Source organism: Patella vulgata, chromosome 4, assembly GCF_932274485.2.
Source record: "Patella vulgata chromosome 4, xgPatVulg1.2, whole genome shotgun sequence".
In the NCBI taxonomy this organism is placed as follows: Eukaryota; Metazoa; Mollusca; class Gastropoda; family Patellidae; genus Patella; species Patella vulgata.
Window position 1 is genome coordinate 79288368 of NC_065882.2, and position 14951 is coordinate 79303318.

At 35.9% G+C, this 14951-nt stretch overlaps 1 protein-coding gene across 5 annotated transcripts in view; it reads left to right on the top strand.

Annotated features, from left to right (window-relative positions):
• The first annotated feature begins 209 nt into the window (after positions 1–209).
• LOC126819345 (receptor-type tyrosine-protein phosphatase epsilon) overlaps positions 210–14951 on the top strand; it is a 41240-nt gene continuing 26498 nt past the window's right edge. The window contains exons 1-11 of one of the 5 annotated variants that reach the window (XM_050547329.2): positions 210–311; positions 3954–4069; positions 4364–4451; positions 5139–5255; positions 5587–5793; positions 7643–7873; positions 8301–8525; positions 9821–10051; positions 12119–12433; positions 13531–13636; positions 14639–14736. In XM_050547329.2, the coding sequence (XP_050403286.1) occupies positions 4373–4451; positions 5139–5255; positions 5587–5793; positions 7643–7873; positions 8301–8525; positions 9821–10051; positions 12119–12433; positions 13531–13636; positions 14639–14736 (1609 nt within the window). In that variant the 5' untranslated portion in view covers positions 210–311; positions 3954–4069; positions 4364–4372. Of the gene's footprint in view, positions 312–3953; positions 4070–4363; positions 4452–5138; positions 5256–5586; positions 7874–8300; positions 8526–9820; positions 10309–12118; positions 12434–13530; positions 13637–14638; positions 14737–14951 lie in introns of those variants that run through there. The other 4 variants (XM_050547328.2, XM_050547330.2, XM_056100517.1 and 1 more) reach the window with 4 other exon arrangements.

The window sequence follows — 14951 nt, forward strand, 5'->3', positions numbered from 1 at the left end:
TATATTAAAAGTTACACGCCATTCAAATTTGTTGTTTCACAGTAAGACGACTGCTATGGTTGAAAGTTTCAATTGTTCGATTTAAATAAAATAGATATGTTCTTTCATCATGCGAGGCCAGGCATATAATAATCCAAATGATCTGCCGAAATCGTTGCACATAAAAGTTATTTATATCCGCCTTATAATATTCTTTCTTGTTACAAATACGGGGGTTGATTTTATTTCAGGCGAGCGTCAAACCTGTACAGGTGTGGTTTAGTTCAACAAATATCTATATTGAAAATTGACAAAGTTCACTACGAGCGTTGGTAAGTTGGATATTTAACATGTATTATTAAATATTGAGATAGATAACTACGAGCGTTGGTAACTTTGATATTTATTGAATATTGACATAGATAACTACGACCGTTGGTAACTTCTATAACTAATATCTATACTCCTCAAAAAATGAAACGCATAGCCCATTTATCATCATTTATTATTTGAATGAGATCGTTGTTTCCATAAATCTTACTGGTTTTTAATGTCATTATGTAAGGATAAAAGAAATTCATAATTGGGTTTACATCTAGGGTCACCGTGACTGGTCATACATTTTGCCGAAATGTGTTTTCGCTTGATTGCACAAACCTAAATCTAAGGCCTTTAAAATCCCGGGGTTCTCAGTTTCAAAATCAGTCGCACATGTAAACACTCAACGGAGACCAACGTAACAACGCTATCGGTCGCTTACAAGCAGGTGAATCGCGTACAGATGTAACCAGGTTGCTGAATGTTTCCCAGAGTATCATCTCTCCGCGGATAGGTACCGACAGCGAAGTTCAACACCTGACAGCCCAAGCTCAGGCCAAACAAGCGTGCCTCGCCTGCCCTGGATCGTCAAATACGGTTACGTCATTTACGGAAACGGTTTACAACAGCTACCTCTACTGCAGCAGCAATTCATGCACGACGTAGTATCTCAGACCAGATAGTCCGTAAACGCCTACATGAAACCGGATTACGAGCCAGACGACCCGTTAAAGCTGCTGTTTTGAAATACGCCATCATTGTCAAATCCGACTTTAGTGGGTTCAGACATACAGGGTATGGCTACAGCAACGCTAGAGAACAGTTTGGTTCAGCGACGCGTCACAGTTCCTGTTGCAACGCGGCGATGGTAGAGCGAGGTTATACCAACGACGAAATGTCACCACCCGTTTCTTTTATTGAAGAGTATATATATCGTTTGCAGAGGATGCCGAATAATTCGCCTATCCAGAATATGGACAGATAACTTGTATAATTAACATCTATTATTGAATATTGACATATATAACATAGAGTAATATAATAATGCCCCTATATCAGCAGTGTCATAATTATTCACGTGAGGGGGCAAGTCGCTAACTCATTATCATCCACAGTCTTGGACATTGCAAACACGACTTATTGGCCAATTTGAATCAACATTAAGGTTGTTATCTTACCGTGAAAAGATGGGCTTCTGATATCTTCTATTTAAAACAAAATTGAAATTTGAAAATTGGCACACGAATCGCGTGCCAAAATGCTTTTGGGCGCCATTTGTAATGAAGGCTAAACATTTCACGCAGCAGAATACTACCGGTGTAGACTGGAATACCCAGACGCCAAAGAGTACCATTCGATTTGGACTCTTCGTTTATTTCGCCGAACATAACTGATTAGAATTTACAGTAAAAACATAAACAATTTTCATACTACATTATTATACTGCGACCCATTTGTGTCATTTTCTAGTTACCAAATAATGGAGATTTAGCTTCTTTAAACTGATGCACCTCTATATGTATACATAATTATAATGACTTGCTTGACTATAGCTTTATTTATAAGTCTATTTAAGTTTCGTTTTCCTTCAATAGTTTATTTCAAGCAGACCCTAAAATACAAATAATGTTACTGATTTGATCTTGTTTATTAATTATTAACGACCAATAAACTATCTTGCCATCTTAATGTATGTTATTATCTCCTAATTTCGAAATAACACTAAAATCGTTATAGGAGCTAATATGTGAGACCTAGAAATTGACATAAATTGGTTGCAACGCATATAATAAAGTAATATGCGTGTATATAAACTTTTTTACATTCGATCGTTTCCGTTTTTACACTTAAATCAGTTATGTTCGGCGAAGTCTCAATCGAATGGCAACCTCTAGCGTCTGGTTATTCCAGTCTTCACAGAAAGTATTTATTCTCCATGCCCGCCAGATAAGAATATGGCGTCACCGTTTGACATGACTTGTGGAATATGTCTAGCCTCGTTCATCGAGATCCTTGTTACAAATGGTGCTGAAACCAATTATGGTGCACGATTCGTGTACCAATGGTAAAATGTTTAGTCTGTTTTAAATACTGGATATCATAAGCCTATCTTTTCCCGGTAAGATCACAACATCAATGATCAATGTTGATTTCAATTGATAAATAATTCGTGTTTTCAATCTGGAAGACTTTGGATGATATTCGGTTAAAGACTTCGCTACTTCAAGATGGTTAAAATCTGGCCCCTTGTCTCCCCCTTAACTATTCCATGGTAATGAATATCTCCAGATTCCTCATGGCAACTTCTATGCCACATGAAGTTACGGCCTTGAAAGGTCATAGGCACACAGCAGGTCTAGCGATAGGTTGAATTGATATGTACAATAAAAGTCGAATGCATACATGTATATATAAATATCTACACTGAACAGATATATATTGTTGATTTTATACATATAATATATTATATGTATTATATAAAAAATGTCACATACAATAAGCACAGTGAAGTATCGTCTATATATCTATTAATGATTGCTATAAATGTCTTCAACGAGGAGGTGTCATTGAGGCAACTGGTGGGGTTTCGATTCCCCGTTGTGCGTGACAAGGAGTAGGGTCGCCTGTCCAACATCGTGGGTTTTCTCCGGGTCCTCCGGTTTCCTCCCACTGCTAAAGACCCCTACGGGCAAGCTAATTATTGAAATAAAATTGAACCATGTGTTAGTCCCGAAATGACCTAGTTTGTGTCGAGTGGACGTTAAACCCCATTTCTCCCCCTCCCTCTCAACGAGGTTATAACCATAGTGTCTAAGTGGGTAAGACGCTGGCTCGCTAGCCTGTAGGTCGGGTGTTCGACCCCTGCATTGGCGTGGTTTCCCCTTGTCAGTGATGCAGGACGGAGGGCCTGACAAGGACAGCTGTCTAGACGTTCGGATGGGACGAAGGAAAAACCGACGTCCCGTGTACACATTTGCGTGCACGTAAAAGATCCCTTGGCAGTTTGAATTCGATATAAGAGTAGGCCGTAGTGCACTGCCCGTCTTTATTAGCCCAGTTTAGGAGCAGAACAGTAGAACGTTAAACCCCATTTCATTTCATTTCATTTCATTTATATTTTCACACGCAACACATTAACGAGAATATTAGGTCTGGTGATTACATTCATGTTACTCGTGTAAACCAGTGGGGTGATAAGGTATAGACATATATGTTTATGTGACCCAAGCATATCATACAATAGAAATGAAAAAAATGTCAATACAACCGCCTTCTAGATACAATAAATATGAAAAATGTCAATATAACCGCCTTCTAAAGTATAACATGTACTGGGCTATTGAAGACCGGCATACGCCATACTGTAGGTGCTACGAGCTACTCTTATATCGAATTCCAACTGTCAAGGGATCTTTTACGTGCACGCCAAAGTCCCATCCGTCCTGCATGAACTTTCTCGGCCAATGCAGGGATCGAACACCCGACCTCCAGGCTAGTGAGCCAGCGTCTTATTCATCTAGCCACCGTGGTCTCGAAAGATGTTAATAACAATCATTGTTTAATTGAAATATTTAAATAACCCACAAGCCCAGCAATGTGGTTTTTATTGCGAGAACCTCGTTTTTCTACAAAGCAAGTGGATTCTATTTTTTCAGGGTAGCAATAAGCTATACCTTCTGGTTTAACTTTACCATGACGAAGGAAGAAGATAACCCGCCCTTTCTCGTCACCACAGCGAATTTAACACCGTGTTTTGTTGGGTTGTTTTAAAGTGACGTGTTATTATTTATAAGAAAATTGTTATGTTTTTACCTTTTTTTTATTTTCTCCTTCATATTAAAAGAATTTTATTTAATCAATCTGTCCATAATATTTATGAAGTCATTGAGGACTATCCCGATTGTTATTATAGCCAGTTCTTGTATTAAATTATTTTTTATCAGAATTTATATCAGCGAAAATCACATTTTTAAAATATAATATTGATATATGTGATATATAGTGGTCTTTTATCTTTTGGGGAAACCGTAGTTAAAAATGAAAACTAAATAATTTTGTTCTTTAGGACTGATGAATGCGAACTAAAATGAAATTCAATCAGCTTTCAGCAGTAGCTATGATAATGATATCATCTTTAATAGATTATTGTTTAGGTAAGTAGTAATGATTAACATGTAGTATTTTTGTAGAATTATAAATTCTAATTTAGGTATGTGGTAAGCATTATCATTGCTATAGTATTTATATATATATATATATATATAGAGAGAGAGAGAGAGAGAGAGATGGGGTTTAACGTCCACTCGACACAAACTAGGTCATTTCAGGACTAACATATGGTTTTAATTTTATTTCAATAATTCGCTTGTGCATAGGGGTCTTTAGCAGTGGGAGGAAACCGGAGGACCCGGAGAAAACCCACGAGGTTGGACAGGCGACCCTACTCCTTGTCACGTACAACCGGGGATTCGAAACCAAGCCAGTCGACTCAATGACAGACTTTATGATACAGCGCGCGCACGCTAACCATTCAGCCATCCAACCCCCCTAGAGAATTATACATTATAGTTTCGGTAAGTAGTAATCATTAACATGTTATAGTACGCACAAGTCTGTGATTGGAACCACAGCACCCGCATCGATGAGAGACATTATGATCCAAGCTTCAAGCTGCCATCTTAGCGTAAAATCTACACTATTCGGCTAGTGTACATGTGTTACTAGGTTATTAACACTATTCTCTTTTTACAGCATTAGTAAAACCGACATTATTCTGCTAGTACGTGTGTACATTTTTGAAAACATATATTTTGTATTTCTTACGCTATATTTATTTACAGCATTAGATGAATGTAGAGATACAATCAACACTAACTGTCAATCATGTGGTAATACTGTATATCCTATAGATGAGTTTTATAGAGAGAACTGTATGAAGTCATGTGGTGTTTGTACAGGTAATACTTGTTTTATTGTATCGAATAATTTAAACATACTAGCTTCAGGATTATAGGGTGACTATATTAGAAATTAATGCCGAAGTCGCATTTGTAATAGGACCATAAAATTACCTTTATGCTAGACTCGCCCATGATACATTTCGTCCTAGCGTAATCGACAATACAACTGTCTTTGTAAACATGGTTCAGAAATACACAGAAAATTTACCGTAGTAAGCATACTGAACATATTGAACTCATTCTGTTAAAAAGTCTATTAAAAACAGAATTATATGTTATCTATATGTTGTATTTACATGTTGTATTTATTATATGGTGTACTTTACAGGTACAAACATTGCTCTTGGCAAACCAACAAGGCAGAGTTCCAGATATTATAATTCAAAGTCAAGTAATGCTGTAGATGGTAATACTGATAATAAATGGGAGAATGGTCACTGTTCACATACAAACAATACTGGTAATGAATGGTGGTGTGTAGATCTACAACAGATTTATGATATCGACAACATAAAACTATTTAACAGAGTAGGATGTAAGTATTTCTTCTTCTTCTTCTTCATTTTCTTTTGAAAAATGTATATCTAAACCTGGTTTTAGTCCTCATTGGCCTCTTGTATATTTTACATGGTTATTTCTGCTCGATGTTGTGGGCATAATGTGGTTGGGGAGACTGGGTGGATATCACATAAATTTGATATACAGGTTAAAAACTTCGCATATACCAGAAAGAAATTGTGGTTTTAAACAAAGTAGAAATATTATAGTTTGTACGGAAACTTTTAAAATTATATGTATATTTACGGTAACAAGTATAGTAAAAATACAGCGCCGGATTTGTCAAATCACATGGTTTGTTAATTTACATTTAAAACATGTAAATGCATACCAATACAAGGCTTAAAGTAAGATTACATCAAACATAATGTAGAAATACAACCATATGGCAGTTTACATTATGTGAGCAGTATATTAATAGAAATGGCATTTGAAATATTATTTTTACAGAAAATTGTAAATTTAATGTCATCTTACTTTAATGTTTAGAGACATCGATTATTCAAAATTTGAATGCACCGAACTGGCAGACATATGCCATACATTGACAGACATATGCCATACATTGGGTTGTGTGCGACATTTTGCTTGGACGGTGTCGTGCCACCTACTGTTTCCATTGTAAGGAGCAGACCAGTAGCACATTATACCCCATTTCGTTTAGTTTCTTTGCATTATCGAATGTGTTTTACATGCTCGGCCGAAAGGTCCACAAAACTTTCTGTGTTCGCCAGAATCGAACCTATAGGACTAATTAGCCAAGCGGAGACAAACACACCCCTTTTAGTAATGTTACTTTGGCAAATTTAATTCTACAATAGTTATGAGGTATTATCACATAACTCTGGCAAAATACACATGTTTTATTTTTTAAATGTTATTGTAGCAATTTATGTAAATTAACATCATGATAATTTTACATGTACTCCATTTACAGATATGTAATTTTACCTTGGGTGTATAATAGCTAGAGGTAAAGTTACTTTACAGACTGTGAAATAACATGCAATGTTAAAACACAGTTAAAAAAGGGTAAAAATACATAATAATTTTAACAGTGGATGTCTTTGTTTCAACTAAATCCCCACCAGTGCTAAATGAAACAGAAATCGAGTTATATAGAATGTAAGATTTAAAGATAGTTGTCGGTTATTCATGTTCAAGTATGATATGACAAAGACAAAGATGTGCTCGTATACCTAGCGGGCAGACTGTCCACGAGAACCGTAGGATGCTCTCTTAATATGGTCTGATTGCTCAAGAGAATTAAACGTCCATTAGACTATGTGATTAAACGACCGAAAAGAGAGTTTTCAGATGAATTTACCCTGGCTTCAATATTTACGGTAAATGGACAGAGACTAGAGATAAAAACACGCTTAAAATAGATTTTGCCACGTGATAAACAAAGTTGTTACAAATAAAATGTGATAGATATATTAGTTTAAATATGTATCAGACCACATATATCATCTAATCACGAAGTTTGTACGCGGGAAGGTATCTTTAAAACCCCAAAAATGTAAAGATATTTAGTATATCTAATTATAAATGTACACTAACCTGTTGCAAATTGTCTGGTGATTCTGCTGGGGGATCCTTGACACCATTTCTACACTTCAATCAAGGTCGCGGATACGGATATGCATAGTCTCGTCATGTCTAGAACACCCGGTATCACGATTGGTCCAAGGTTATACATTTCAAATAGTTTGAGATACTCGCCTAGCCAACAGTTTGTTGTCTGACATCCTCCGTAAATATAACCAGTTTGTAGTAAGCAAATCCAAAGTGATTAACTGATCGTATAATGTTATATTTTCTAGATGAAAATAGATTACAGGGATTTGAGATAAAGACAAGTTCTAGTGGTACATGTAATCAAACAGGATTTAGATCAGCTACATCATGTTATATAGATACAACAACAACAACACAAGATATATATACAATAGATATATGTAATCAAACTACATCAACTAGTGTATCTGCTAGAACACTATATGTCAATGTTTCAAGTCAACCACTTACTTTATGTGAAGTTCAGATATTTTCTGGTAAGAAATAATAAACTAACAGAGAAACATTTCAAACATAGATGATTTTACTGAAAAATTAAGATGTATTACATTTAACCTACTGCTCTACTATTGAATATACCTATATCTAGGACTAGCCGATTACATTGAATAATATATCCGTTTTGGAGGGGTTATGGTGGAGTATTATAATTCATAGCACTGATTATTTTAAATGTGTGTTTCTATTAAATATTTATTGTGAAAGGGTGTGGGGCAGTACTGAGTGTTGGTAATCATGTGAATAGGGGAGTTGATGTAAAGTGACACAGAAATAAGAAATAGAAAGGGCATCCCGCAACCAAGGGGAGATTACTGAAAATACTGTTTGATCGTTCCTTAACCTTCAATATATTATTATTTTAACTATTTAATCAGGGATTATATGTTATACATTTATAAACAGCTAAACCCACCAATGTTGCTCTTGGTCAACAATCGGTACAACAGAATTCTACAAACAATGGTGGTATCGCTTCTAGAGCTGTGGATGGTAATACTGATAGTGACTATGACAATGGTAAATCATGTACTCATACAACAGAAGGACAGTCTGGTTGGTGGTGTGTTGATTTACAACAGTTGTATTATTTCAACCAAATTAAAATATACAACAGAAAGAACACGACATGTAAGTAGATGTTTAAACTTATAATCAATATAGATATAGATAGATATGTTTGCGGAATACAAAATGGAGATGTAGTCCGAGTGGGAATTAACAAAAAGTACGAATTATGTTTCTTTAAATCGGAAGAGCTCTATACATACGTATATCATATTATTTCGGTTAATTAAACAACCAACTCCTTAGCATGGTTTTCTTACATATATGGATGAAGTAGCGGGACCTATGATAATAATATATATATATATATATATAGAAAAAAATAAAGGTTAAAAATGCCTAAAGAAAGTATATACTATTGTTTAATTGTCTACATGTTTTGACATAGACTAGTGAATTCAGTATTCTGGAAAAGACATCTAATGAGTTTTGGGGGGTTTTGGGGGGTTTTGTTTGCAAACCAGATATCTATGATTACCAATTGATATGCATACTAGTTCAATAGTTGTTTTTGTATGTAATACACGACGACATACATTAATAATAATTATAGATTTACATGCATTTCAATACCATACGATACACGGCGCGATATATTAATTAAAGATATACATGCAATACAATTCATTACATTAATTACGAAGATACATGTAATACAATGAACTGCAATACAATATACTACGAGATTAATTGATTACATATGTATATACAAAATAAAAACAAAACACACAGCGAAATACATTGATTTTGGATTTACATGGAATACAGTCCCATACAATACAATTCGAGATACATTAATTATCAATCTTGATTAAAACATTGATTCTATTTCGTTTCGTATTTTATGGTTCAAAATTTCGGTTTACTTGTCTTTACTACATTAGGATCTGGATGAGTTCTTGTATAAACTTCGTTCTGGTTGATGTGAGGGATTAGCCAATGAAACGGTCTTTTGCAGCGAGTTCTTGAGGTACGATCATGCACAGACGTGTGGGTATCCAACAAGAAACATCAACGCTTGTTGGTTAATCAAATGTCTGACCTCATACAGTTAAAATCAGCTCGTATGATCCCCGACGCGCCTCCCACTACAACTGGTCAGATCCGCATCTTGTAGAGGCCATCGAAAGTATATAAAAACGAAACGAAATATAGAACTGTATTCTTATCAGATTGATTAATTATAGATATATATGCAAGTACAAAACAATTTATGCACAACCAAATACACAACGAGATAAATAATTATACTTATAAAAGTGTAATACAATAAAGATGGAGAAGGGAAATAGCAAGAATTCAATCGCTGAAAATGTAATGCTAGTTTATGGTTGATTTTCTATTTGATTTATTTTCAGGGTGGGGGCGATTAAAAGAATTTCAGATAAAGATAAGTTCTAGTGGTCAGTGTAATCAAACAGGATTTACATCAGCTACATCATGTTATAAAGATACAACACCAACAATACAGTCTGTTTATAATGTAACTGGATGTAATCAAGGTTCATCTACATCATTTACTGGTAGAACTGTCTATGTGTCAAGCCTTAAGGAATCCTTAACATTGTGTGAAGTTGAAATATTTGCAGGTACCTGACGTAATTATTACTTTACGATTACCAACGCTAGTATTCGTTTCTTTGAACAATAAAATGCATAATTTGGAAGATTTAATAGTCTTATCATATCCGTATCAATAAACTAACTATAAATTGAAGTACTGACTACAAAATAAAATGGTCTGTTGCATTTGTATTTATAGCTTAACTTGGCTTGTAGGATGACGGAAAATCTTCATTGAAATGATAAAGAATATAGATTAAACCAATGTTGTGTCATTTTGTGTTCCAAAGTGAACACAGTAAGACTCGCATTTAATAAAATTGTAGTTCAAAAAGGGAAATGTCTTGAATGCTGATTAGTCGTAAAGTTGCGTCAAATATTTCCGGGGTGCAGTGGCGAAACATTCTAGGAAATCTTTCTTGTATTTCATCCACAATGAAATCAGACTGGCCAAATGCAATGATTTTCAAAAACAACTGAATAAGAAAATTACAATTCACAATGGGTCGTTAACTGATGGTGACATATTCTAAATAAATAGAACGCTGAATGAACTGATTTTGCAATATAGCTTGTGGCTAAGTAAAAGTCTCCAAATCAGTATGGCAACCACATACGTACGTTATACAGTATATACATACATGATTACACGATTGTGTGGATATGTATCAGTTATAACCACAATATGCAATTTAATTCGAACTTAGTCATTGCTGGAGATCAAAATCACTAAAACCACACAACGACAGCCAAAAATCGCGAAAGAAAGAATTCCAAGAAAACCGTTAAATATTTTGAGCTACAACAAATCCTCTTTAGAATTTATGGGACTTTTATTGTGTTTAAGATTTAAGCAACCATATATGCAGTTACGGAACGGTTTTGCAGATACTAACCGCGGGTCAAGACAAAATTGTCTAATGTATCAAAACCACATAATCATCTGCCGGTTAAAATCTCGCACTTGAATCAGCAACAAACATGCTCATGACTCATGACTAATTACCTACCTGGTTAATGTGGTAAATGTGAAAGGGGTCGACCTTTAATATAGGGGGTGCTCGATTGAACGTTCCAGAATTGAATTCCGTCAAACCCAAGCATAGGGACAATCGAGTGAAGATGGGGATTTGGGGCTAGACGGCATGTGCCGATTGCATCAGAACACATCTCAACCAACCATGACAGCTGAAACATATTCGTTGTGTTTAATTACGCCACGATTCTACTCACACCACCTCCGTTGTCGGGACTGACAGAACTGTGACAGAACTGAATTCCGCGTTACTCGATTGCAATTCTGTCAAATCAGGACCTTCTGGACTGTGAATCGAGGATCCCCATAATATTATTCCTAACAGAGCTAAGCCATCATTCTGTCAATCATTACAACATGATTTTATTTGGTGAAGACGGCCACCTGTTGATGTGTATAATCTTGATCACACAGGAACATAAGTGAAATAGTAAATTTGACGCGAAAATTGATTTATCATATTTTTCAATAACACTATATGTACATATATAGTTACCCGTAATATAGTATATCAAATGCAACGCGTAAAACAAGACCGACGTTATCTTACAGTACGCCACCAACAACACATACATAGCAACAGTTTCTTGAAATAAAGGAGACTGCAGTACTGCAAATAAAACATAACAGACATAAAATGAAATGAAATGGAGTTGAACATCTTACTGTTCTGCTCCGACTGGGCTTATGAAGACGGGCTTATGCCATACAGTTTGCCAAGACCTACTCTTATGCGAATTCCAACTGTCAAATGATCTTTTACGTGCATGCCAATGTGTACACGGAGTCTCGGTTTTCCGTCCCACCTGAAGGACTAGACAGCTGTACTTGCCAGACCCTCCGTCCTGCACTGCACCATTGGCAAGGGGAAACCACGCCGCAAAATCCCGATGAACACGTACATAACAACAACGTGTTTATTTTAGATATAGGAATACAGAGCATCAAATACAACACATATACAATAAATGATATGATTGTTCTGACGATGCAAACATTTCATCTGTATTACAGATGTAGTATAAAGTATTAATAATATATATCATCTATATTACAGTTCCAACAGTACAATGTAATACTGGTTACTACAGTACATCAAGTTCTACATGTAAACCATGCAATACATGTTTTAATAATACATGTGATCCTATAACTGGTGCTTGCACTGGAGATTGTAAAACAGGTTTTTATGGTGGAAGTTGTCAACAGAACTGTAGTGATGGTTGTTTAAACAATCAATGTTCTAAATCTGATGGTAGATGTAGTAAATGTATTATGGGAAGATATGATGAAGGATGTAATGTAAGCTGTAGTACAGAATGTAATGGTGGATGTGATAGAGATGATGGTAAATGTACATCTTATATTAAAGGTAAACTGGAAACATGTGTCATATCAACTGTAATAATGATTGTACTGTTTGTAATCAGGATAATGCCAACACTTGTACAGAATGTAAAGATGACCGATGGGGATCATCATGTAGTAAACTATGTAATACCACATCTGTAAGGACAAGACAGACATTCATAATTACCAGATTTACTTTCAGGTTTCCAATAACTGCGCTGCTACGGCGACGGAAAATGGCCCAAGAGCACGCCAAGATCACCATAAGCGTGGTGGAAACACCAGATATCGCGCTGTAGTCTCGATGGTCGCAAATGATCGCCGAGTCACGGCGTTTGTTTTGAGCATGTTCAAAACAAACGCCAAGGTTCTGCGATCTGCCGTGGAAAGATGTGAAAACGCGATTTTTTTTTTCAAGTTTGTAATATTTTGGGACATTTTCGCACGTTGTGTTCACGTTTGCCGGCGACGTTGTGCATTTTCTGGTCGCTGCAGCGCAGTACGGACGCCACCCCGGTCGGATCGGGGCATTACAACCTTCCAGGTTAGATCGCAGAACCTTGGCGTTTGTTTTTGATATGCTTAAAACAAACGCCGTGACTCGGCGATCATTCACGACATGGAGACCACAGCACAATATCTGGCGTTTCCACCACGCTTTTACCGCGCTTATGGCGATCTTGACGCGCTCTTCGACCATTTTCCGCCGCAGTAGCGTCGCAGTAAGGACGCCACCCCAGTCTGACGGGTGTATAAGGGTAATCTTCACAAAACAAATTCATCAATAAATATTAGGCTTTGGGTTTGAGTTTCATTGCAAATAACTTCTTATTCGATAGAAGTTTCCCTTTAACCTGTAACTTTAATAACTAACACACGATTAGCGTGTAACAATAAAAACTGAGCGCTTGAAAAATGTTATCGTATAGAAAGTATTTAAATAATATCTTATATAGCATTGAGTATCTTATTGTGTTTGTCTCTGTATCGCTTTCCTGCGATTTCACTCAGACAACAAAGTCTTATACGCTTCGCAACCTTCTACTCACGTCACCAATTCGTCGCACGGCAGTATATATTAAAATTCCACCAAACCATCATGTATTTATTTGATTCTAGGTAAACAAACTGGCAGTTACACAACAATAATAGCTGTTGTAGTGTCAATTGTGGTTTTGGTTATCATCGCTACTGTTGTTATCGTTTTAGTTCTGAAGCGTAGAAGGTAAGCTTAATCAGTCGTAGATTATAACATTACTTAGTAGACCATTTAAGATACATTATGGAAGATTAGATAAAGCGCTGGCAGTTCAAACTATAATAGTTAAGAACTAGTTGATGTAAATGGAATAAAATGCCAAAGATTTCAGTCCAAAATTTCAGTTCAGGTAGAAACCTTATTTTAAAAACCACTGTAGCCTCGATTGTCATTGTTACCGCTGTCACGATAATTAATATAGTCTCCATTATCCATTTTTTTACGTTTACTCATCAGCGTACGTTGAACAACAGATTGGCTTCAAATCCAATGAAAATCGCACACATAATATGGCATCGAGAGTTGACTATCTGGTCCTTTCATGTTAATAAATGTCTAGCTAATAGTTTATACAACATTTCAGGCCTGAGGAAAGATCTTCAATAGGCAGATTTGCCTCTTGCATAATAGATGTTTAATGTACAAATTATGTTCTAATTTCACTAGAGGCATGGAGGGGAGGGAGTTGGATAGCCGAATGGTTAGCACGTGCGCGCTGTATCATAAGGTCTGTCATTGCGTCAACTGGCGTGGTTTCGATTCCCGGTTGTACGTGACAAGGAGTAGAGTCGTCTGTAAATCGTGGGTTTTCTCCAGGTCCTCCGTTTTCCCCCCACTGCTAAAGACCCCTACGCACAAGCGAATTATTGAAATAAAATTGAACCATGTGTTAGTCCCGAAATGACCTAGTTTGTGTCGAGTGGACGTTAAACCCCATTTACCTCTCTCTCTCTCCCCCTCTCTCTCTCTCTCTCTCTCTCTCTCTCTAAATTATTTAACCCAAGTGTACGTTACTCAGACACAATTGTACGTTATAAGTACATTTATTTAATCAATAATTTATGGGAAAAGATTGTTAATATTATCGGAACTGTTCGATACTTTTATAAAAGAAGATTTATTATTTTATTTTTAAGCGATCAAATGTCACGTTTTATAATTGCATTGTTTTTCGGGTTCTTTTTGTAGGCGACAAAAATCGACGGAATCTGACCAAGTAGAAGTGAACGATATACCGCTACATGCAAGTACTGGTGTATCAAGGCGTTTAGAAAAAAACCTTAAAGGTCGGTTCAGTGTCTTATAATTACAGTTAATCTAGTAAAATCATGGGAATTAACATTTCATGTTTCTCACTATTTAATGTCATCGTTACAACGATCTTATTCTTGTCCCGAGAACTGTATTAAATTAAACCTCATTTCATTAATTAGTTTCCTACTTTATTTTAATGTTCAGTGTAATCTACTACAATAACGATTAATTGTTTGGCAAAAATCAA